We start from the raw sequence: 27,355 nt of genomic DNA on the forward strand, positions 1-27,355 counted from the left end.
AAGGCTTTAGTAAGTACATTTTGAAATATAGATGACAGAGCAAATGCCCAAGAATAGTGAAGATTTTTTAAAGAAAAAAGATAAGACAGAAACCATGATAATTAAGACAAGAGTATTACCAGTACAAACATGGTTATCTTGACCAAATGGGCTAAAACAGCCCTAAAACTGCAGCACATATTATGGCCACTTGGAATTTAGATGAAGTGGCTTTGAAGATCAATCCGCATTGATAAGCTAGTAGGAAAATGGCTATGGGTCAGCTAATTTTCAATGTGAAAAAATGTAAATTGTATCCCCACTTCATACTATTTAAAAATATTGATTCCAGATAAAGTACATACTGAAATGTGAAGAGAACAGCATCATTAAAACTTTAGAAGGAAATATAGGAGAATAGCTTTGTCTGAATTAGGGAAGGATTTCTTAAATAAGATAGAAGAGGTACCAGCAATATGAAAAAGATTTTTGACTACATACATTTAAGAACTTCCATTTACTGAAAGAACATAAATATTTAAGAACTACAAATCATTAAGAACATGATGAACAACCTAATGCAAAACTGAGTAAAAGATCTGAATGGCATTTCACAGAATAGGAAATATAAGTAATAAGCATGATTGGATACCATTATATCCCTGCCAAATAGAAACTAACAATGACAGTTTGGTGGTGTGTGTGCTATGATCCCAAAGGGATATCCATTGACGCAACCACTTTGAAAATACATTGACATCATCTAGTAAGATTGAAGATGAGTATCTCCTTACAATCATCAACTTTACTCCTATCACAGACACCAATGATTTTCAAACTTTTGACCATAACTCACGTTGTAAAATTTTGCAGTGGGACTCAGATCTTTTATGTATGTGTATTTTTAGAACAGAAAATCATCAGCAAACATCCTGCTAGTTAAAGAGTGGTTACCACTGGTTTCTAAACAAATTTAAGAACCAACTGATGGGATGTACTATTAAAAAATGGTACATATACATAGGTAGACATGTACAAAAATGTTTGTATCTGTACTGTATATGATAGCCCCAAATCGGAAACAACCCAAGTCCCACTGATAGGAGAGTAAATAATTAAACATAATTTAATACTATAAGCAATGAAAATGAGGCATAATTTATACATTAAAATATGGGTAAATCTTAGAAACACAACGTTGAGTGAAAAAAAGCACATCACAGCCCAGTGTGGCTCAGTGATTGAGCATCGACCTATGAACTAGGAGGTCAGGGTTTGATTCCGGTCAGGGACACATGCATGGGTTGTTGGCTCAATCCGGGGGGGCGGGGAAGGGGGGGTGCAGGAGGAAGCCGATCAATGATTCCCTCTCATCAATGATATTTCTATCCCTCTCCCTTCCTCTCTGAGATCAATAAAAAAATGTGGTTTTTTTTTTTAAAGTCCTCACATCTTAATCAAATAGAGGAAGCTAAATATGAATCTTTAAAAAAAAAAAGCAAGTCACATTTATACGGATGATGCAGTTTTCAAAAAAACTAAACAATAATGTTTAACATAATAACCATAACCTAATGAGGATTAATTACACTCCCTAGACTTAAATATTTCACACACACACTTCAATTTACTGGCTTTGGATTATTATGGTTTCTCTGAGAGAAAATATGTTATATAATGCTATAATGTATATTTTAACTAGATGTGGTGAATTCTTGTCATATTAGTTATGTAGAAAACATAAATTATAGGTGGACAATAATTGTGAGCTCATTGTGAGCTCATGTATTTTATTTCTAGAATACCCCCCCACATTTGTTAACATCTCTATATATTGTTGTATACACATATTTATTAACATACCTATGTATTTTTAATATATTCTAGAATCTGCTATCACCATAAAAAGCACTGAGCCTTAGGAAGTCAGATAAATTATTGATTATGCCTTTGAAATGAATAGTTAAAATTGAGTAAAGTTTAGAACCCTCTGGTCATTGCTGTAGAGCAGCAATTTTCAACCTTTTTCATCTCATGGCATACATAAACTAATTACTAAAATTCTGGGGCACACCAAAAAATATGTATTTTGCTGATTCATCCGCACCTATTGTGTTGGTTGTCATTTTTTTGTTTGAAAAGAGGTCAGTGCTCCTGACTAAATAGTCAGGTATTGCATGCACACTGGTAAGCCCACAGAGCTTTCAGACAAGAGCATGTGGCAGGCTCTGTCTGGGAAGTTGTGCAAGCACTCAGAATAATTTCTGTGGTACTGCGTAGCCAAAAATAGTTGGTCGCAGTGCAGTTTATTTGCCAATTGAACAAATAGTAAACCAGGTTAAGAATAAGATGATTTTAAAAAAAATCAATGTCTTATAGCTAATTATCTTTATGTATGGCTCAACCTTAACTTTTCTTTCTGGCTTTGAATTTAAAATTAAAGTAACTAGCAGGCAATTGTTTTTTGAATAATGTGGTTTTAAAACTATTCAGCTTTTCTATTTTAGGCTACTTTTGCTTTTCAACATTTAGAATAAAAGAAAATTCCAAATTACTATTAGAACTGGAATATTATTTTTAGACTAAATACCTATTTCTATGCTGTCTGTTGGTATTTTTCCAGCTAAATTCTTCTCCTAATAGGTATAATGTCAGAATAAAATATGTTTTAAATGAGATAGGCTCTTAAATGAAAATCAATAGTGCATTTTCCATAAAGCAAAATAACTTTAAGAACTACTTCAGACCTTCTTTCTAAATATAAACATTATTTTTAAAGGTCCTGGGAAGTAATTTTTACTTTTTATTGCCCAATGGAATACTAAAAAGGTGTGGCAGTTATATCTGGTAATAGGTAGTCTATTAAATTTTCTCATTGAAATGCATCCAGTCATTAAAGTGGAAAATTCGCATCAGAAAATTTTGTACTTTAATACGTTTTATAAATAAGCAACATGATATATATTTTTCTAACCTATCGCCATTTCCTTTAATCACTTTACTCAAGCAAGAAATACTGCTTTGATTTCTGAATATTTGCTTATCTTTTCCTCCACCACAATCCATTCTTCCTACACCATCTCCCCTACACATACATACATGGGTGCACATGCACACACACACAAACACACACGCTGATGTACACACTTGTCTTGGAAATCATACTTTTTAAAAAAATGTTGCTTCTCCTGTGTTCCTAACTTATGTTGATTTTTACAGCATTTGTTGTCTTATAGCTGACAGTTTACATATGCTAACATAACATGAAGCAATATGATAGAAAAAACATAGATTATAGCTAGATTTCAAATCTTGCCTCTGCCTCTTTCTACTCTTGTTATAGTGAACAAATACTTAACCGTTCTGTGCCATAATGGAGACTACAGAATCCACTTTGCAGATTGGAGGGTTTGCACATTAAAGCATTTATTATTGCAGCTGGTATTTCATAGCTTAGCAAAAGTAATGTGTTAATACATCATGAACTGTGAAGATTATGAGAATTTACCTTGTTAGCATTCCATGGATGTTGGCAGAAGACACAAGACTGTTGGGTCAGAGACAAAGAACAGTTTGTTACATCAACAGCAATAGATACCTGAGCCCAAATTCTCACAGGGCAATGTTAAGAGGGTCTAATACCTGCATTCTTAGTAGTTTTTGTTACTAGAGAAAAATCCTGAACTCAGGGAACACAATCTTTTTATTGTTTTGTTTTGTTTTTTTTCAATTTTTTTTATTAAGTTATTATATGTGTACATATCTTACCATTGCCCCCCCACCCCACTCCCATATATGCCTTCACACCCCAGAGTTTTGCGTCCATTGGTTATGCTTATATGCATGCATACAAGTCCTTTGATTGATCTCTTATCTTCCCCACATCTCCCTAACCTTCCTGCTGTAATTTGACAGACTGTTTGATGCTTTACTGCCTCTGTATCTATCTTTTTGTTCAAGTTTTTAATGTTCTTTATTATCCATAAATGGGTGAGATCATGTGGTATTTTTCTTTCATTGACTGGCTTATTTCACTTAACATAATGTTCTCCAATTCCATCCAGGTTGCTGCAAATGGTAAGAATTCCTTCTTTTTTATGGCAGCATGGAACACAATCTTTTTAAAGAGATAATAAGACTTACTTGCACGTCTTTTCCCATTTACTATACTATACAGCAAATAAATCCATTTGCTTAAGAGGAAGATATTACCTCCATCTTCCAAGACACTGCATTATACAAATGCCTTTGAAAAGATACTTGAAACAAAGGTGGTTGCTTAGCCCTTTGCACTCGCTTGCTTTTTTCGATTCCTTTATTCTACTGCTAACCGTGTCGAGTCACACTCGACATCCGAGTGCAAAGGGTTAGTACTTGTATCTTAGAGTGCTTAGTTTTACGTTCTGGCCTAGAGGACCATAAATACTAAATGATCAGGCCTCAGCAGAACTCCTGACCTCACCTTACACCTCTGTACTGGTTGCCTTTCTCTCGAACCTGCCAACAGCCTTTGCATTTGTTCTTCCTCCCAGATCATCACCTAGCTAACTCCTTGCCATTCCAAATTCAGCTTGAATCAAATCAGTGAGTGAGGCCTTATTGACAACCAAATGTAAAGTAGCTCCCAGGCATTCCATCACATCACTCTGTGTTTTTTTAATAGTACTATATTTATCAAATGTATTGTTTATTGCCTATCTTTGCTTTCTGCCCCACCCTATCACACAGAATGTAAGCATGTTTCAGAGCTAGAAATATATATCGTCTTTAAATAGTATCGTGTGCTACTCAGTATCTCAGTAAGTATTTATTGGATGGATGGATTTAATTAATATTCTCTCTATGCTTTTTGTTCCCTTTTTCCCCTTGTACTTTTCCTTTTATTGTTTTGATTAATAATATTAAACTTTATTATTTGATTTCTAATGAAAAACTTACAGTATTTATAGGGTTAAAAATATTAGAGTAAAGGAGGAATTAACAACTTCCCCAAAATAAGATGAGCCACCTACTTGTTAAGTTTAATTATATACTTTTATATTCAACTAGCGTTCCCGTTGCAGGAAAAATCCTGCAATAGGGTTTCCTGCTGCACTCTACCCCACCCTGCCTGCTCTCCTCCCTTATCCCCCGCCCCGCATTCTCCGCCAGCCCCCCTGCTTTTCTAACTTCTCCACCAGCCCCCTCTCCTTCCTTCTCCCCTGGCCCCGCCTCCGCTCCTCCCTTCTCCCCCGGCCCGCCTTCTCCGCCAGCCTGCCTGCTTTTCCCTTCTCCCCCGGCCCCGCCTCCGCTCCTCCCTTCTCCCCGGCCCCGCCTCCGCTCCTCCCTTCTCCCCCGGCCCCGCCTCTTCTCCCCCGGCCCTGCCTCCACTCATCCCTTCTCCCCCGGCCCCGCCTGCTCAACTTCCTTCTCCCCCAGCCCTGCCTCAGCTCCTCCCTTCTCCTCCTTCCCCCCCCCGCCCCCGGCTTGCTTGCTTCTCTGCAGCTTTGCTCTCTTCTGCAGCTCTTGGCTTCTTTCTATGCTGTCTTGATATGCAAATTTGCCGCCATCTTTGTTGGGGTAATTTGCATATCCGTCCTGATTGGTTGGTGGGCGTGGCTTGGGCATAGCGAAGGTGTGGTCAATTTGCATATTTGTCTATTATTATATAGGATATTATTATTGATAAACTGCAATTAGATAACCTGTTTGATTTCATTGGTACTGAAAATACAAACTCCATGCTGTTTGTTGGAAATTAGAAAAATCCATGTTTACCTGCTAATTCCCACTAATGCAACATGAGAGGCATTTCTTGATTTGTATAGAACTTAGAAAATAAGAACTTAACTGGTCATATATCTATTGAGATCTTTTTATGGCTTACATGTTATTTGTTTTGATGGACAAAGAGCCTTCATTTAAAATGCCAAGTGGTTATTTAGTCATCCTTATGACACTTCTGCCTATATGAGAAAAATTGTTAAATGATTGTAGTGTAAAGGAGCTATTACAGATTTTCAGCTCATTTTCATTATTTGTTCAACTACTTTGCTTGTATTCAATAGTTTACATTGCAGAGGAGGTATAGACTTTAATATATCCACTAGATATTCTTTAGGAAATATATGTAGAAAAACAGTTTTGATTTGTAATTTAAATGGTTTTTATTTTTAGTTTCTGTCTCCCTTAGTTGATTTCACTAAGATGCAGGTGCTTTAAACATAACAGTTGTATTTATAGATACATGACATGATACATGATATTTAATAAGGGTTCATATGCTGATCTTTTAAAAGACTGGGTTACTAATATAATAAGTAACCATTATTTAAAAGATATTTACTCACAGTTCTACAGATTAATAAATCTCCGTTTTTGTGTGTGGAATCACTGTGGTTAAAATTGATCATTTTTCAAAATTAATTTGTTATAGCAAGCATTAAAGGAAAATGTCAAAAAAAGAGAAGCAGAGGAAAAACAAAAACGTGCCAGAATAGCCCAAGAATTGGCAGAGAAAGAAAGACTTGAACGCCAACAAAAGAAAAAGCGCTTATTAGAAATGAAGACTGGTGAGTACTATCAAATTTGCTATTTATACTCTGTACAAGTAAGATTTATACTGGTTATTTTATTGGTAGTTGAATATACTTATGAGAAAAAGGGAGATGTGACTACTTATTTGTGTTGGTAAATCGTAAAGCTGTCCATTTTTTATGGGCTTTCCCCCTTTTTGTTTACTAACTCATAGTATTTTCATTCTAACTTTGGTTGTAGGTGACTTTGGTTCCAGATATTCACATTTCTTTGACAACTATTTCAACAAACAATCTGTAATAATTTATGTCAGTTAATAAACAACTGTAGGAAACTGGAAAACTCTATAGGCCAAGTAATCCTGTTTCTTCAACAAAATACTATACCAAGGGAGAAAAAAAATGATGGAGGGAAAACTAACTGATTAAAAGAGACTAAAAAGACATATCAACAATTGCAATAAACAAAATTTAAGTATAGGGCGAGGCAAAAGTAGGTTTATAGTTGTCATATGGAAAATAATACAATAATCTATACTAATAATCCTATCTAATAATAGACAAATATGCAAATTGACCATACCTCATACACGCCCACAAGCCATGCCCACCACCCAATCAGACCGAGTATGCAAATTAACCCAAACCAAGATGGCTACAGCCACAGATAGCAAGGTTTCCTAGGTAACAGAGGAAGCCAAGCTTTCCACCTGCCCTTTCCAGGCCTAAGCCTCCACTCAAGCTACAAAGTTTCAATTATAGAAGGTAAACAAATTCAAACAAATGGCAGCAGAATGGAGCTTGCTGCCGGCAACAGGGGAAGCAAAGCTTTCCTCACTCCCTGGCCAGGCCCACCCGCTTAAGGCAACAAAGTTTCAATTATAACCCCAACAGAAATGGCTGCCCGCCTCCTCGGAGGGAGCCCCAGGCTTGGCTCTGCTCCAGGCTACAAAGTTTCAATTGTAGAAGGAAAATAAATTCCAGATACCAGGGCCTCTGCTTGGGTTGCCAGGGGGCGTGGCCGGCCTGCAAACCACTACAGGCCCCTCGCTCAGGCCGCCCCACACCCCAAGGCAACCCCCACCTGATCCGGGACGCCCTTCAGGGCAAACCAGCTGGCCCCCACCCCTGTACCAGGCCTCTATCCTATCTAATAAAAGAGTAATATGCAGATTGATCATCACTGCAACACACAATATAGCTGCCCCCATGTGGTCAAAGATCCTACCCCCATGTGGACACAAGATGGCCACCACAAGATGGCCAGCAGGAGAGGGCAGTTGGGAGGCACCCGGCCTGCAAGGGAGGGCAGTTGAGAGGGACCAGGCCTGCAAGGGAGGGCAGTTGGAGGTGATCAACCCTGCAGGAGAGGGCAGTTAGGGGTGACCAGGCCAGCAGAGGAGGGAAGTTGAGGGCAAACAGGTTTGCAGCAGAGTGGTTAGGGGGTGATCAGGCTGGCAGGAAGAAGCGGTTAGGGGCAATCAGGAAGGCAGGCAGGCAAGCAGTTGGGAGCCAGCAGTCCTGGATTGTGAGAGGGATGTCTGACTGCCCGTTTAGGGATCTGACTGCCCACCGGGATCGGGCCTAAATGGGCAGTCAGACATCCCTCGAGGTGTCCCATATTGGAGAGGGTACAGGCTGGGCTGAGGGACAACCCCCCTCCGTGCACGAATTTCGTGCACCGGGCCTCTAGTCTATACTAATAAAAGGGTAATATGCTAATTAGACCGGACGTCCTTCCTGACGAAGCCGGTCCAGAACAAAGCTGCCCAGGTCCCTTGTGCCTGCTGACGGTGGCCAGAGGGAAGCAGCCCAAGTCCTGGGTGCCGGAGGGAATCTGGCACCCACAGCTGGGGGAAGGAAGGCCTACTCTTGCATGAATTTTCATGCATGGGGCCTCTAGTTAATAAATAATGATCCAAGAATGAACTGTGTTTTGCTTACTCACAACTGTAAACCTACTTTTGTCCTACTCTGTATACTCCAATTCAAACAAATGTAGGAAAAAACAGTCTGAAATTTTTTAATACTTTTTTTTTTCCTTATAGACATGATAATGTTTTATGTTTCAAAGTACCTTTTAGAGACTCACTGAAATTTTATAGATGAAAAGAAACTATGTTTGGAATTTCACTCAAAATAGTCTAATATGACTGTAAAGTATGTGGGTGTAAAGATGAAACAAGATAAGCTGTAAGTAATAATTACTAAAGTTGGGTGATGGGTATTTGGAGGGTAGGATTTCTTTACTACATTATTTTCTCTACTTTGGAATATTTACAGTTTGACTTTGGGTGGTGGACACACAATGCACTGTACAGATCGTATATCATAGAAATGTACACTTGAAACCCATATCTTATCAACCAGTGTCACCCCAATAAATGTAATTTTTAAAAATAGCTCTTGGAAAAAGGTTAAAAAGAAAAAATTAGCAGAATTATAGCTTTAGACAGCTATATATGTACTAGAGGCCCAGTCCACGAAATTCGTGTGTGGCGGGGGTGGTCCCTCAGCCCAGCCTGCACCCTCTCCAAACTGGGACCCCTCGAGGGATGTCCAACTGCTGGCTCCCAACCTCTCGCCTGCCTGATTGCCCCTAACTGCTTCTGCCTGATCACCCCCTAACCACTCCCCTGCCAGCCTGATCAACGCCTAACTGCTCCTCTCCCAACCTGATTGCCCCTAGCTGCCCTCCCCTGCCAGCCTGGTCGCCCTTAACTGCCCTCCCCTGCTGGCCTCGTCGCCCCCAATGCCCTCCTCTGCCGGCCCAGTCACCCCTGACTGCCCTCCCCTGCCAGCCTGATTGCCCCCAACTGCCCTCCCTTGCAGGCCTGGTCCCTCCCAACTGCCCTCCCCTGCTGGCCCAGTAACCCTCAAATGCCCTCCCCTGCAGGCCTGGGTTCCCCCCCCCAACTGCCCTCCCCTGCAGGCCTGATCGCCCCCAACTGCCCTCCCTTGCAGGCCTGGTCCCATCCAACTGCCATTCTCTGCTGGCCATCTTATGGCAGCCATCTTGTGTCCACATGAGAGCGGCCATATTTGACCACATGGAGGCAGCCATCTTGTGTGTTGTAGTGATGGTCAATTTGCATATTAGTCTTTTATTAGATAGGATATTTTCCAAACCTAAAAGATACCACAAAGTTAGGAGCAAAAGAATTAAGTAAATTGTAGTTATATTTCACCCCCTGAAATTTTTGGCTCCTCTACCTCCAAGCCACTAAGGACTGCAGAAGCCTCTAATTAAAATCCGTCAACTTCACTGCTAAATTACCATAGTTTACAATTCAGGGCTGCATATTCACCTAAGGTTTCCCTGGGGGTACACAGCGATGCCTTCTCTCCTTTTATTTTTACAGACATATTTTATCTTTAATAAAGCAAACTGAGTACCTTAATGTATCTCACATGCTTCTTCCATGGGGAAAAATTCATCTAAACACAATTTCTTTAAGAGTATACTTGAAATTCAAGAAGTGTTCTCTTGTTAAGGTATAAACAAAAATGGAGATCAGGAAGGTTTAGCATTGATTTTTAAAATATGCTTCTGAAAGTCATTTTAAAATAATCTATTACTGCCTAGTTTACCAAACATTCTGGTATTTGAACATTAGCTCATTTAGTGTTAGTTAAAGAGTCATCTAGACAGTTCCTCATGCAGATTGCTGTTTTCTTTGCTGTGGGTTTTGCCTGAGGATCTGTCATACAGAGCTTCTCAACAATTCTCTTAAGTTAAAACATTTTAATGAAACTTCAAATCCAATGTAATCTTAATAATGATTTTATTTAAACTTATATTTCTCCTGATGAAAACTTCCAATTTCATGAATAAAGTTTGGTTTTTTTCCAATCCTCTCTAATAAAATGGTAATATGCAAATTAACCATCACTCCGCTACATAAGCCACGCCCACCAGCCAAGCCACGCCCACCAGCCAATCAGGGCGAGTATGCAAATTAACCCCCATCCAAGATGGCTACAGCCACAGAGAGCAAGGTTTCCCAGGTAACAGAGCAAGCCAAGCTTTCCAATAGCCGTTGCAGGCCTAAACCTCCACTCAAGCTACAAAGTTTCAATTATAGAAGGTAAACAAATTCAAACAAATGGCGGCAGAATGGAGCTTGAGAGAGCAGGCCAGGGTTGCTGGCAGCAACAGGGGAAGCAAAGCTTTCCGCACACCCTGGCCAGGCTCACCCGCTTAAGGCTACAAAGTTTCAATTGTAGAAGGTGAATTAACTGCCACAGAAATGGCTGCCGGTGGAGCATGCAGGAGGCTTGGCTCTGCTCCAGGCTACAAAGTTTCAATTGTAGAAGGAAAATAAATTCCAAATACCAGGCCTCCGCTTGGGTTGTCAGGGGACGTGGCCGTCCTGCAAACCACCACAGACCCCTCGCTCAGGCCGCCCCACACCCCAAGGGAACCCCACCCTGATCCGGGACACCCTTCAGGGCAAACCAGCTGGCCCCCACCCGTGCACCAGGCCTCTATCCTATCTAATAAAAGAGTAATATACAGATTGATCATCACTGCAACACACAATATAGCTGCCCCCATGTGGTCAAAGATCCTGCCCCCATGTGGACACAAGATGGCCACTACAAGATGGCCAGCAGGGAAGGGCAGTTGGGAGGCACCTGGCCTGCAAGGGAGGGCAGTTGTGAGGGACCAGGCCTGCAAGGGAGGGCAGTTGAGTGGGACCAGGCTTGCAAGGGAGGGCAGTTGGAGGTGATCAACCCTGCAGGAGAGGGCAGTTAGGGGTGACCAGGCTGGCAGAGGAGGGAAGTTGGGGGCAAACAGGCTGGCAGGGGAGCAGTTAAGCATCAACCAGGCTGGCAGCGGAGTGGTTAGGGGGTGATTAGGCTGGCAGGCAGAAGCAGTTAGGGGCAATCAGGAAGGCAGGCAGGCAAGCAGTTGGGAGCCAGCAGTCCTGGATTGTGGGATCCTTGTGGGATCAGGCCTAAACGGGCAGTCGGATATCCCTCCAGGAGTCCCAGATTGGAGCGGGTACAGGCTGGGCTGAGGGACAACCCCCCGCTGTGCACGAATTTCGTGCACCGGGCTTCTAGTTTTAATATAATACTTTTGTATTCTAGAAAACACCATAAAAGTAGTAGGTCTTAAGACCATCACCCTATAATCCTCCTATCTAAAGAATTACTATTAATATTTTGGTACATTTTTCTTATAGTTTTAAATTTTTCTGCCTTTTAATAACAGCTATATGATCCTAGTGAATACTCACATTACAGTCTTGCTTTATCTTGCTGAATGTTCCATGTTATTCTTAATTATGATTCTTAATATCTGTGTCATTGCATCCACTTGATAAGTGATTTCAAATTGAACTTGCATTAGTCAGTAATGAGGTTAGAAACAATACTTATTTCCATCTATTCAATGCAATAAATACAGGTATGCATAAATAATTGAAAAATGTAATTATTAGGATATGCAATCAAAAGGGTAGATATCTTTAAGACTTTTGATACATGTTGCCAGTTGATACCCAAAAGTAGTCTAATTTAACCAACTTTTAACATTAATTTATAAATGTGCTTTGGTTCAGTATTCTCATTTTTTAAAGATTTTTGTTAATATAATAGATTAAAAAATTTTTTTGTTCTCTTGTGTATTTCTTCGATTACTACTGAGGTTGGACAATTTTCAAGTATTTATAGTCTATTTGTATTTATTCTTTTTGAATTGTGCTTTTTTAGTCTTTTTTTATTGATTTACCCAAGTTAGCTCATTAAGTATTAATATATACCTTTTAAGTAAGTTTTCTCAATTTAGTTTTTATTTTTCTATCTTGACATAAAAGTGTTTCATTTTTGTTATGTTTCATTATAATCTTTGCTTTTGTGATTTTTTTTATCATCTTAAAATGTAGTAAGTCATTCTTTTAACAATTTCAAATCCACTTCAAGTTTTTTCTTAGTTTCAATTTTTTATGATACTATTTTATTGTAACTCTTTATTAATCATTAATATATTTAACACATGGATTTTAATAAAGTAGAGTTTGTTTCTGAATTTTACCAAAACTTTTCTGATATGTAACCATCAATTATAGTTAATAATTGGCTTATGTTGGTTTCAAATAGGTAATTTTATGTCCAGGATGTTACTTTTCTATTCTTAATTATTAAAATACATTTGAATATTTTTATTTTTAAAATAAATTTAAGGAAAGGTTTCTATTGTATAATTTGTTAATCATAGAACTCATTTTATTGGACCTATTGGATTATTTTATAAAACTTTTTTTACTCTCTCTTTCCAAACATGGCCTGCAAATTATTATAGATGCATCTTAAATAAATGTAAGGCTCTCAGTTCAGAGGAGTTTGCAATACCTTTAATATGCTGAGTTTTCATATATGCATACATTTTTATATTCTCTGGAAGAATATTCTTCAAAGGATAGTCTGGGTAACATTGATTTATATTAATTATATTCAATGAATACTTCAAAATAATGTCTTTAAAATAATGTATATTGTGTGGGAATATTTAAATAGATTTAATCAGAGTCACTTGATGCAAAATAAGACATTTGATACAACAGAAAGCTATGAGGTATTAAGCTATTTTGAAACATTTTCTCTTTTTTAAAAAACATTTGAAAAGCCTTAGCCAAGTGGCTCAGTTGGTTGAAGCATTGTCTCATACACAAAAAGATGGCAGGTTTGATTTCTGGTCAGAGCACATACCTAAGTTGTGGGTTTGATGCCCAGTCAGGGCATGTACGGGAGGCAACCGATTGATGTTTATCTCTCACATTGATGTGAGTATGTGTATATGTGTGTCCCTCCCTTCCTCTCCCTCTAAAATCATCCTATCTAATAAAAGAGTAATATGCAAATTAACCATCACTCCACTACACCCACAAGCCAATCAGGAGCAAATATGCAAATAAACCCAACCAAGATGGCTACGGCCATAGAGAGCAGGAGGGAGGCTTGGGTTTCCCCGGCAATGGAGGAAGCCAAGCTTTCCGCCTGCCCTTGCTGGCCTAGGCCTCCACTCAAGTCCACAAAGTTTCAATGATAGAAGATACATATATCCAAACAGAAATGGCAGCAGCCACGGAGCTGGAAAGAGCAGGGTGCTAGGGTTGCCCCTGGCAATGGAGGAAGCCAAGCTTTCTGCACACCCTGGCCGGCCCAGGCCTCTGCTTAAGGCTACAAAGTTTCAATTATAGAAGATACATAAATCCCAACAGAAATGGCTGCCACCACGGAGCAAGCAGAAGGCTTGGCTCTGCTCCAGGCTACAAAGTTTCAATTGTAGAAGATAAATAAATCCCAGATACCAGGGCCTCCGCTTGGGTCGCCAGGGGGCATGGCCAGCCCAGGCAAACCACCACAGGCCCCTCGCCCAAGCTGCCCCACGCCCCAGGGGAACCCCCACCCTGATCCGGGACATCCTTCAGGGCAAACCAGCCAGCCCCCACCCATGCACCAGGCCTCTATCCTACCTAATAAAAGAGTAATATGCAGATTGACCATCACTCCAACACACAAGATGGCTGCCCCCATGTGGACACAAGATGGCCGCCACAAGATGGCCAGCAGGGGAGGGCAGTTGGGAGGGACCAGGCCAGCAAGGGAGGGCAGTGGGGGGCGATCAAGCCTGCAGGGGAGGGCAGTTAGGGGTGACCAAGCCGGCAGAGGAGGGAAGTTGGAGGCGACCAGGCCTGCAGGGAAGGGCAGTTGGGGGGTACCCAGGCCTGCAGGGGAGGGCAGTTAGGCATCAAACAGGCTTGCAGGGGAATGGTTAGGGGGTGATCAGGCTGGCAGGCAGAAGCGGTTAGGGGCAATCAGGAAGGCAGGCAGGCGAGCAGTTGGGAGCCAGCAGTCCTGGATTGTGAGAGGGATGTCCAACTGCCCTCAAGGGGTCCCAGATTGGAGAGGGTGCAGGCTGGACTGAGGGACACACACCTCCCCTCCGTGCACGAATTTCATGCACTGGGCCTCTAGTTTAAAACATATCCTTGGGTAGGGATTAAAAATTTTATAAAACAACAACACTTAAACATCTTAGAAATGAACTTGATTTTTTTTTTATATTGGAATTTTAAAGAATCTAGGGATATATTCTAAATTTCATAGTACCAAACATGCAATTTAATCACCGAAGTGAAAAATTTAGATCTCTTCTAAAAAATTTATAAATGATGATTATTCTGAATAGTCTTTAGTTTTCATTTAAATATAATACAATTATTAATACAGAAGTAGTCTCTTAATATTAATGTAGCTGCTACATTATAAGTCAAATATATTATTATTTGTTGGTAACCTTTTTTTCATATTTAAAAATGGTACAAATATTCAGTCACCTTTTCCTTTCCATGTTAGATGTAGAATATGCTTTATGCCAAATCATGATTTTAATAATATTTGGAGGCTTTATGAAGTAAAAGTTACAAAGAAGTATGTCTAATTAGTATTCATTAGTGAAAATATTCTTAGGCAAAATATCAGTTTTGACACTTTTTAAAAAAATTCATTTTCTTGTTGAGAGTATTACAGATGTCCCCTATTTTCCCCACTTTGCCCTCCTCCACTCATCTCCCACCCCATCCCGAGCCTTCATCTGTCTATTGTCTGTGTCCATGGGTTATAAGTAATTGGTACTTCTAAATTCCTTCACTTTTTTCATCCTTCCCCTGACCTCCTTCCCATCTGGCCACCATCAAAATGTTCTTTGTATCTATGAGTCTGTTTTTATTCTGTTTGTTCATTTATTTTTATTTTTAGATTCATTTGTTGATATGTATTTGTTGCCATTTTATTGTTCCTATTTTTGATCTTTTTTATTTCTTCTTCTTAAAGAAGACCCTTTAACATTTCCTGTAATTCTGGTTTGGTGATGATGAATCCTTTGCTTTTCCTTATCTGGAAAGCTCTTTATCTGACCTTCAAATTTAAATGATAGCTTTGCTTGATAGATATTTCTTGCCACTCCCTTCTGTCCTGCAAAGTTCCTGTTGAGAAATCAGCTGACAGTTGTATGGGTGCTCCCTTGTAGGTAACAAACTGCTTTTCTTTTGCTGTTTTTAAGATTCTTTCTTTTTCTTTAACCTTTGACATTTTAATTATGGTGCATCTTGGTATGGGCCTCTTTGGGTTCCTCTTCTTTGGGACTCTTTGTGCTTTAAGGACTTATATATTTATTTCTTTCACCAATTAAGGGAAATTTTCTGTCATTATTTTTTCAAATAGGTTTTCAATTTCTTGGTTCCTCTCTTCTCCTTCTGCTACCCCCATGATGTGAATATTGGTATGCTTCAGGTTGTCTGAGAGGCTCCTTATACTATCTTCATATTTTTGGATTATTTATTTATTTATTTATTTATTTATTTATTTATTTATTTTTGCCGTTCTAATTGGGTGTTTTTTGCTTTTTTATATTCCAAATTATTTATTTGATTCTCAGCGTCCTCTACTGTTGAATCCCTGTAAATTATTCTCTATTTTATTTCATGTATGCTTAATTTCTGACTGGATCTTTTTTATTTTAATGATGTCCTCACTAAGTTCCTTAAGTTCTCAGTAAATTCCTTGAGCATCCTTATAAACCATTGTTTTAAACTCTGTGTCTGGTAGTTTCCTTGCTTCCATTTTATTGTTATTTTTCTGGAGATTTCTCCTGTTCTTAATTTGTGACATGTTTCTTTGTCTCCGCATTTTGGCTGCTTCCCTGACTTTGTTTCTATGTATTAGGTGGAGCTGCTATGTCTCCTGGAATTGGTAGAGTGGCCTTGTGTAGTGGCCCAGTGACAGCCTCCCCAGTCACCTGAGCTGGAAAATCCAAGAGTGCCTGTGTGTGAGCTATGTTTACTGTCCTATTGTAGTTGAGCTTTGGTTGATGTTGGCATCACCGGGAGGGATTGACCCCAATGCCAATTGGTTGTGAGGACCAGTTTCAACTATAACAGAAGAGCTGCTGTGCAGAAGCTTAACCTGTGGAGTAGGACTTACTTCAGTGGGGCTTTGGTGCTCACTGAGTCCACCCCTTGAGTGTGTCACTCATGCTGGTGGTAGGGATGTAATCCAGTGTGGTCAAAGCTGACCACTGGGTGCACTGGCTCTGGAGCCTCCTTGGAGGTACAAAGTCAACCACTTCCTGTGCCCTGCCTGGGGCCACACAGAATGCACTACAAAGCAATCTGCAGATGGTTGCTATTTGTGTTGACCTTGAAGATGCCCAGGAGAGGCCAGGCTCTGAACCTGGGGCCACTTATTGAGAGGTACAGGGCATGCTGCTGCTTGTTTGAGAGATTTTAGGAAAGTCCGAAGCATAAAGCAAGAGAGTCCAGTTGTATGGAAAAGTCACTGGAAATTATTTGGATTAGCCTGCATGTAGGGAGGGAAGAGATCTCAGGGAATCACCAGAGTGGGGCAAAAATGTTAGCTAAGATGATGGATAATTAGATATGGTGCTTGCCTGCCAGCTCTGTGGCAGGCAGGGCTCAGCAAAGGAACAATGGCCTCTGCCAGCACTTCTCTCTGGGAGAAAAGTGTTTTCCCTCCAGCTCTCTTGATTCCAGACAAGTTTCAAGCTGCTGCCCCAGCACTGGAGCTCAGAGGGAGTCAGTCAGAGTAAGACCGTGCACTGGCCCTTTAAGAAGAACTGTCTGATCCAGCAGCCTCCCGGTCACTCAGCCACAACCCCTGCTGGTTATTATAGCCACAATTGTGGGGACTTCTCTTCCTGTTACTGGAACCCTGGGTTGGGTGCCTGGTGTGGGACAGGGGCCCTTCACTCCTCAGGGAAACTTCCACAGCCAAGATATCCCTCCTGATTTTAAACCACCTCATGTGTATGTAGGACCAGCCAGTTCTTCTATTCCACCCAGCATCTCTGTCCCTCCTACCAGTCTCAATGTGCTGCTTCTTCAATTCCCTAGTTGTAGGACTTCCATTCAGCTAGGTTTCAGGTTTTTCTGAATGATGGTTTTTCTGTATTTTAGTTGTAGTTTTGATGTGGCTGTGGGAGGTGGTGAGTACATGGGTTTACCTATGCCTCCATCTTGACTGGAACCTCAGTGGGTTTTTTGTTTCCCTTTAATTCTCACCGAGGATTCTTTTTCCATTGCTTTTCGGAGAGAGAGGAAGGGGGAGAGAGAGACATTGATGTGAGAGAGATATATTGACTGGCTGCCTCCTGCACTTGCCCCAACAGAGGGTGGGGCATGAACTAACAACCCAGGTACTTGCCCTTGACCAGGAATTGAACCCACGACCCTTTGGTATGAGGGCCGACACTCTTTCCACTGAACGACACTAGCCAGGGCCAGAACCTCAGTTTTTTGTTGTTGTTGTTTTAATATATTTTTATTAGTTTCAGAGAGGAAGGGAGAGAGATAAAAACACCAATGATGTGAGAGAATAATTGATCAGCTGCCTCCCACACGTCCCCCACTGTGGATGGAGCCTGCAGCCCGGGCATGTGCCCCTGACTGGAATTGAACCCTGGACCCCTCAGTCCTCAGGCCGATGCTCTATCCACTGAGCCAAACAAGCCAGGGCCAGAATCTCAGTTTTTGACACTTTTAACAGATCACTGAATTAGATGCATTTCTGAAATTTGACAAATACTGTCTTCACACATTGTAATATGAAAAATACAAGTGCTGTGGTCTTCCAGTATTATTTTATTGGTATAGAAAAGAAATTTAATAGCTCAACCACTTTTGTTTCTTTTTTCATCAACAAATAGGTTTTTTTCTGAATGCTCGAGTACAGTAATAAATAAGGGTAAATAAGATCCCTGCTACAGTGAAGTTATAAATTCTAATAAATGAATCAGACAAATAACTTGTATAATACAGATTATAAAAAGTTATATGAAATTAAATAAGACAGGATAATAAGATGGTGATGGAGACTAGTTGGAATGGCAACTGGTGGCAACAAAATTTGGTCTTAGAGAACTAAGGAGAATATTAATATATACCAAATGTGCTAATTTAAAATATTGGTAATATAAAACTACTTAAAATTTGACAGGAAAACCAGTCATTTTTGTATAGACCATGGTACAGTTGACCCTTGAACAACACTGGGATTACGGCCCTCATCCCCATGCAGTCAAAATTCCCCATGTAATTTTTGACTCCTCATTAACTTAGTTGTCTCTCAGTATCTGCAGGGGATTGATTCCAGGACCTCCACCGATACCAATGTCCATGGATGCTGACATTCCCTATAAAAAATGGTGTAGATCAATGCATATAGTTGGCTCTTTGCTGCCATGCATTTGCAATTGCTGATCGCAAACAATACAGTATTTATTTGTGTGTGGGGGGGGAGGGAATCCACCTATAAGTGGACCCACACAGTTCAAACCTGTTGTTGTTTAAGGTCACCTCTACCACTCTTATCTTTCTAGAAGCTGTCAGCCTAGCTTTCCTATCATTAAAAAAAAACAAAAACAAAACACGTAGAAGGTAAATTGTTGAATTCACAATATTTTGTCACTTTCTGGACCAGGGACTTTTTGCTCCACCTTATTTTTGCATGTAGGACATGCACCCCTAAATGAGGAAAGGAAACATTTTGATATAATCCTGCCATAACCCCACAGGGAGCTTTCTTCTATATATTTTTATTTATTTCAGAGAGAAAGGGAGAGGGAAAGAGAGATAGAAACATCAGTGGTGAGAGAGAATTATTGATTGGCTGCCTCCTGAACAGCTCCCACTGGGGATTGAGCCAGCAACCCAGGCATATGCCGCTGACTGGAATTGAACCTGGATCCTTCAGTCTACAGGCCAATGCTCTATTCACTGAGCCAAACCAGCTAAGGCGGGAACTTCCTTCTATATATTTTCATGGCTTTAGTATTTTTACCATACAAATTAGAGCTGCATTTTTAGACAGATGTTCACACTCTTCTTCTCTCACCACCTGTGGTAGTAGAGTAAACTAAATCCCTGCTCATACTTATCCATCATCAATAATTTCTTGTCTTTGGCAAGGAAGCAGGCAACTTTTTTTCAAGTCTAATATTTTTTATCACTATTATTTCAGAATGTGATTTTTGTTAATAGAGTGAAAATAAAAGAATAGTGGGCTAAATTTTCCTAAGAAGAAAAATGAAGCATTGAAAATCCTTTGAGCAGTAAAATTAAGAAAGTACAGAATCTCATGTTAAAAGGGCATTTCTCTCATTTTTGTTTTCTCTAAAAATGATGAGCCTGGAGGTTTCTTAAATATGTACATATACAATGTTGGCTACTTATGTTGAATAATTTGATATTATATTAAATATACAAGCAAATTAACTACATTTTCATGATGTCTTTATTTAATCAGTATGTGAATTTTGAATAAATTTTTAGAGGTTGATATTTAAATTTGAATTATTTTAATTTATGACACCCAAAGTGTTAAATATCTGATGTAGAAACCAGTAAGTATAGACACTAGTATTTATTTATTTAAAGTGCCTAGCTATCCTTATGTTTAATCATTTCTAGTAAGACAAATAGTAATAGCAGTTTTATGTGATCATATACAAGGTTTTCGAAACTGCGTTTCTGTTTCTTAATCATGGAAGTGAATAGGGCATTTTATAATACAATTCAAATATTATGCTTCAAGACTTCCTGAGTATGTAAGTTGATTCACATAATTTTTAAATAGCACATCAGAATGGCCTTGAAATGGACCCAGTGTTGTATAATTATGTTTTGTGGGGAAGTAAATAAGAGCTTATTTAATGGAGCAATAAAAACTATATGAGTAGCTCCTATATTTTAGTCTTTAGGTTACAATTTGTTTATTATTTATTAGATTTAAATGTCTCATTTGGTGCAAGTTCAGTCTATTAAATAAAAAGATAATTAGCTTTTAGAAATCTGTTGTTTGCCCACATGGCCTAAACTGCTCCTTTGTTTTCCATTCTGCAATTTAGGATAACTAAGCAATTAGGCCTCCATTTTAGAGGAAATGCATATTACATAAATACTACTTGGGAATGTTTGCCAGTCTCAACAGATAGCAATTAATGTGTATACTTGTATTCATAAAGGCTTTGACAATTACCCTGTCCTCTTCAGATAACAAAAAACTTAGATTATTTCCCATAATTGTGTATATTCTAGTTTTATGCATTAGTGCTTTCAGTTTTCTAGCATCATTGCCAGTTGATGCAAGTATATAGGCCAGTGGTTTTAATCATTTCTCTATTTAGGAGAATATAAAAAATTAAATTGCATTGATTTTGATATATTTCTTTTTTCTTACCCCATCTTTTTTGGAATAGTAATCTACTACTACTACTACTACTACTACTACTACTACTAGCAATACCATCTCATACTATTACTGCTACACTACCATTGATCACATATTATTTGCCAGGCTTCATATGTGTCCATTATTGCATGTGATGCTTACAACAAATTTAAACTATTCTTATCAAAGACTACTTTAATTTCTTTGTACATGGTCACAGATTTAGCTATCAAATAAGCCAGTACTCAAGTTTTCTGACCAGAGGTCATATTTTTAACTATTGTGCTATTATTATTTAATACTGATGATTTAACCATAGTGAAGGGGGAAAGGACCAAAACTAATTTTAGTAATTGGTAACTGACACTAGACTATACCTATGTATGGAGGTTGAAAATTATCTTCCCTGGTAACCTTTGAGAGGGACAGCTATCTCTTTGGTACTATATTCAGTGTTAAACTAGATAGCTTCTTCCTTTGGGACATTTGGAAGAATTGCCAAGTTAGGAACCTGGTTCAGGTTCCATTTTGATTCTTTTGCTTATTCAAAAATTTATTTATCCAAGTGCCCAAAACTAGGAGGATAATATCAGCACCACCCTTCCTCTCTTAAAAGAGGGATTTCTCAATGGTCTGAGTGGTTCTGGGCCCAAAACAGCTCAACAGTTCTGAAGAGGATGGAAACGTCTTCAGTACTTTTATCATTTGACGCAGGTTAAAAGTTAAGGAACCACGGAATTTGGAATATACTAGTTTGGGAAGGGGCACAAACACCTTACTATGTTGTATTCGGGAACAAGTACCCACAGACACACCCCCACCATCACCAGATCCACCATGGAACAATTTTTTTAAATTTAAAAAAAGTTTTTTTTATCTTTGAAAGTATTACATATGTCCCTTATCCCCCATTGACTCCTTATAGCCGACCCTCGCCCTAGGCCTCCACCACCCTATTGTTTGTGTCTATGGGTTATGCATATATGCATACAACTTTCAGTTGCAGTTTACTTTCAATAATATTTCATATTGGTTTCAACAGTACAGCATAATGGTTAGACAACCTTATACTTTACTAAGTGTTTCCCCTGATATTTCCACTACCCACCCTACATGGTTATTGCAATATTATTGACTATATTCCCAATATTGTACTTTACATTCCATAACTATTTTGTGACTACCAATTTGTACTCATAATCCCTTCATCTTTCTTCCAGTCCCCCAATTTTCCTCCCCTCTAGCAACCACCAGTCTACTCTCTGTTTCTCTGAGAAACAAATGTTTGTTTGTTTGTTTATTTATTTATTACTTTTTTATGTTTTTTTTTTGTTGACAGTATTCTATATATAGATGAATTCATATGTTATTTGTCTTTCTCTGACTGACTTATTTCACTGGGCGTAATACCCTCTAGGTCCGTGGTCGGCAAACTGCGGCTCGCGAGCCACATGCGGCTCTTTGGCCCCTTGAGTGTGGCTCTTCAACAAAATACCACGGCCTGGGCGAGTCTATTTTGAAGAAGTGGCGTTAGAAGAAGTTTAAGTTTAAAAAATTTGGCTCTCAAAAGAAATTTCAATCGTTGTACTGTTGATATTTGGCTCTGTTGACTAATGAGTTTGCCGACCACTGCTCTAGGTCCATCCATGCTGTCACAAATGGTAAGATTTCATTCTTTTGTATGGCCAAGTATTATTCCATTGTATATATGTACCACAGCATTTTTATCCACTTGTCTTTTGATGGGTGTTTGAGTTGCTTCTATATCTTAGCTATTGTAAATAATGCTGCAGTGAACATAGGGGTGCATATATTGTTTCAAATTAGTGTTTTGGGTTATAAATTTTTTTTATGTTAGTAAGAGATTGAGATTCCATGAAACAATATTAGGGGCGACTGTTAAGAAATTTTTCCAAAAGTCTCACTAATAGTTATACAGCTACTTACTTGTGTGCAGGAATCTCTTTCATTAGAATAACACAACTTCAATTATGAAAACTCATTCATTATCCAGCCTTTGTGTGAACTAATACTTGTCCTCTGTGTGTAGCTGTGCAAGGCTCACACATTATCCTCTGTCTTTTTCCAAAAGCCCAGAAAAGGGAAATTAGGAGATGAGGGTCTCAGACTTTTCCAGCACAATATATATTGAAACTGTGATTATTGTGATTTTTTTTATTTGTTATGTGTTTCACTCTTGTTTAAACAACTTCATGATACATCCTCATACTCACTAGTTACTGTTTAATCAATATTTAAAAGTCATTTTCAAAATGGTTTTTCATTGCCTTTCTTATGAGTATTATATAATACTAGAGGCTCGGTGCATGAAATTCGTGTACTGGGGAGGGGGGTTTCCCCAGCCTGGCCTGTGCCCTCTCACAGTGCAGGAGCCCCGTGATCGATCTACCCAAAGGTGTAGGCCCTACCCACCCATCCCGGGCTCTTCGATGGATTGCCCCAAAGAGGTAGACCACAACCAGGGATCCCGCCCCCGTGGCTCCACGCTGAGCCACCAGGACCCGCCCCCGCGTCGTGCACACAGCGTTAAGTCCATGCGCACGCAGCCTCCTGGTGATGGATTGCTATGATGTGATGGCATGAGGGCATCATGGCATGAGGGCGTGATGACCACATAAGCTTTTATTAGTATAGATTATCTATATGATGAGTAGAAAACAGACTCCAATTTTTGTTTAAATTTGTTTTGGAGTGAAAGATTAAATGCTAATTATCATAAATTTTATTTGGGACAAAATAATTTAAATCTTTATGGTGTAGCATGGATTACTTCTAAGAAATTTACCAAAGAAATCTTTGTATTAACATCATTTATTTATAACTTTTTTGTTACCAAGCACAATTCACCCTGTTCACATTCTTGGGCAGAAATGATACCATTCAGTTCTTTTGATGTTATTGCAATGTGGAGAATGCTATAACTTTGATAACATCAGCTACATTTATCCTATCTAATAAAGAGGGAATATGCTAATTGACCATCACTCTGTCACAAAGATGGCTGCACCCACAGCTGAGGCCAAGTTCACATAAGGAGCCTTAATGAGCAATCAGCAGGGATCTGAGGCTATACCCTCCCCCGCCCTTGTGGGGCTTGACAGGGGACCTCAGGCCAAGCCCCCCGCCTGGCAGGGCTTGACGGAGGACCTCAAAGTGTGCTTCCCGTCCTGGTGCTGGGCTAGGGGACCTCAGGCTGCTCCCCTGTCCCAGCGCCAGGCCGGGGGACCTCAGGCTGCGCCCCCCACCAGGTGGGTCTTGACAGGGGACTTCAGGCCATGCCCCCCACCCTGGCACCAGGCCGGGGGACCTCAGACTGCACCCCCCACCCGGCGGGGCTTGACAGGGGACCTCAGGCTGCGCCCCCCCCTCCCCCGCCCCAGCACCAGGCCAGGGGACCTGAGGCTGCACCCCCTGCCTAGCTGGGCTTGACAGGGGACCTTAGACCATGCTCCCCACCCAGCGGGACTTGATGAGGGACCTCAAGGTGCACCCCCAGTTCTGGGTTGGGGGAACTCAGGCCGCGCCGCCGCCCAGCGGGGCTTGACGGACCTCAGGACATGCCCCCCACCCAGCGGGGCTTGACAGGGGATCTCAGGCCATGTCCCCCACCTGGCAGGGTTTGATAGAGGACCTCAAGGCACACCCCCTGCCCCAGTCTGGGCTGGGGACCTCAGGCCATGCCCCTCGTCCTGGCGCCAGGCCAGGGGACCTGAGGTTATGCCCTTTGCCGAGCAGGGCTTGACAAGGGTGGAAATGGCCGGGTCTGGATCTAGCCCAATGGGGAGGGGAGGGTGGCCGGGGTGCATGTGGGTGCATGTGGGTGGGTGAGGATTTGACTCTGGGTCCTGTGGTGTGCCCCAGACTCTGACAGGAGGAAGGTTTTCATATACATTTTACTAATTTTCTTTCATCTCTGACACTTCTATTATAAAGAAAGGGCAAATAGCAATATTAAATTATTTCCTCTAATTAATCCCCTTTTAATGTGCACGAATTTCGTGCACTGGGTCACTAGTTGTATTATAATTGAGAACTCAATCACAGTGGCACCTTCTTTGTGTATAGCATTGTCTACTCCTCAGGTAACTTGGCCCCTCTAATCGGTAGTTATTTACATAGTGTATGCTTTCAAATCTGTAGAGCCCTTTCATGCCAGATTGCCAGTGCTGAGTGGAATTACTTGTATTTGATAGGAAGTTATTCTTTTATTTTTGGAGATAGGCAATGAGCATTGTCTTCTTTTCAAACATAATAATAAATCTAATTTTTAAGAAACTTATCACATTTCTTTTATCTAATACAGTCATTAAATATTATGAACATCTCTATTTTTAGCATTTATCCTGAGTAACAGAGGCCTCTAGAGACCTGCAATTGTTTTAGAGCCAAAGAAAGACACACTTTTGAACCTCCTTGGTACATTCATAGAGTCTTGTTTAACACTTTTAAAAAGAAAAATCATATATGACAGTTAAAAAAAAAGAGGTGAAATTTATACTACCCCTAAAGCCCAGTACTCATTGGTGCCAGTCAAAAGTTGTAAGGGACAAGCAGACAAAATTGCAACAAACACAGAATTGCTTGTGCCTCAGGCAGCTAAAAACACTTTATGTCTAAACCCCTTTTGCAATTCAAAAATGCAAATTCTCTGAAAACCAGAATTTTTAAGTAACTTTAGTGCCCAAATGCATTTGTTGTCAAACCTAACCTGAACTGATAGAGGTCCTGTCAAATGTGAATATTAATGCTGCAGAAATAATAAGTTTAATTAGAGGGTGTTGCCCCAGGTTGCGCTGGGTGTGTTAAGATTTTACAGCATATACACTGTTTTAATCTCCTACAGTCTGAAAACCGATTCTGAAATATCTGACTTCAGAGGTTATGGTTAAAAGACCATGAACTTGTACTTCTCAGTGACTGCTCTCTTCTCTTGAACTGAGCCATCCACTACCTCAGTCATAGTGATTCCTACTTCTCTGCATTTATTTCTGGTGTTCTCTTTGTCACACATACCTTTTCTCTCATTTGTAACTAAGTATAACAAAATATGATTTAGTTCAATTCTTGAATTCTTCAAAATGTCTTCTAAATATTTGTCTTTGATAATGGACAGTCCCCCTTTTTTAGAAGCCATTATAACTTATGTAAGAAATATTTCATTAATATTCATTTCATTTGCTCTAGTCTTATGCTTCTAATAGATTGTGTATATTTTTCAAGAACATGGCTTCATGCCTTTTTTTCCTTACCTAGTGTTCTGTGTTCGCATAGTAGATACCACATAAGCCACTCAAGATTTGTTAAACAATTGGTAAAAATGTAACTGGTCAAATAATGTTTTTTCCATTTTGAATTTAGTTTGCAATATTGATATTTATGTGTAAAGAAAAATATAGATCATACTACAGCCTTGAGCCAAGTTAGCCTGTACCTGCTTTTTTAAATAACCTTACATTGCAAAATAGCAGCACCCATTTTTTTACATCTATTGTCTGTGGCTGCCTTGGCACTACAAGTGCAGAGAAGAGTAATTGGGACACTGACCACATAATCCACAAGGCATAAAGTAGTTGCTATCTGGTCCTTTACAGAAAAAGTTTGTCAACTCCTGATGTAGTTCAATAAATTTATAGAGACTAGTCTTTGATTTTTATGACACAGAATTTAAAAACAACAACAAACCTGTTCTGTTTAATTTTTTCTTGTCTTCCTGTAGCCAAAGCACACATTTGCTAAATGGCTGATCTGTTGGAAAATGAGCATGTGGTAGTTAAATGAGTAAAAATATTGATTAAAGGTAATGGTAATTGTTAGGGAAAACAATCTTTCAGCACATTTCTAACAGCAGAGAATATTTGATTTTAAGATTCTAATAATATAAGAGGGAAAGTTGTGCAGTTGAACTTTTGAAATGCTAGCAAGCGCCTGGGCTGCCGATTGTGGCAGTGACCAATCAGTAGCCAACCACTGTGCTCCTTCCTTTTATCCCAGTTTATAGTTCCCAGTGTTTCTGTACTATTGTTTGTATATCTTTTGAGATGAAAATATCAATGTGTCAAAAGGTCATAGGGGGAGCCAGATTTTTATTTTTTTTATTAATAGGCTGTCTCTTTTCTCTTCCTGTTTCTGGTCATTTTGACATTAAATCCTTACAGTTGAAGGAAATCCATTCAGTGCTGCTGAACTTTGTCATGAAGGTTACTCCAAGTCTAAAGTGATTATCTTTCCTAGTGAAAAAGGAACTCAGTAGTATTTGGCTTTTGATGATGAATAAATATATCCTAGGGCAGACTGGGAAAATTAAGCAGAGAAATTGAATATTTATGTGTTACTTGAAAATTGCATAAATGGCCATTTGTGTTCAGATGAAATTAGACATTATTTTGTAATAGGATTTTAAAATATTGTTTCCTGGATAGCTTCCTTCCTCGATATCCAATGTTCTTCAAGAAAATTAGAAGCAGCACAATATTAACAGAGTTAACATTGAGGGCAGCCTTAACACAGGCTAGATGCCCCAAGGCAGGAAGAATTTGATGACTAGTGTAATAACAGAAAACAGATGACTGTTTTTGAAATGAGCA

General features: G+C 39.6%; 1 protein-coding gene across 3 annotated transcripts in view; it reads left to right on the forward strand.

The window, feature by feature from the left end:
• The window catches only part of DIAPH3 (diaphanous related formin 3), a 551,015-nt gene that overhangs the window by 388,475 nt on the left and 135,185 nt on the right, over window positions 1-27,355 (forward strand). For all 3 annotated transcript variants that reach the window (XM_079778831.1, XM_079778832.1, XM_079778833.1), the window contains one exon: window positions 6,395-6,530. In XM_079778831.1, the coding sequence (XP_079634957.1) occupies window positions 6,395-6,530 (136 nt within the window). The remainder of the gene's footprint in view (window positions 1-6,394; window positions 6,531-27,355) is intronic.

This window comes from Cnephaeus nilssonii (assembly GCF_951640355.1).
Source record: "Cnephaeus nilssonii genome assembly, chromosome: 8".
Lineage (NCBI taxonomy): Eukaryota > Metazoa > Chordata > Mammalia > Chiroptera > Vespertilionidae > Cnephaeus > Cnephaeus nilssonii.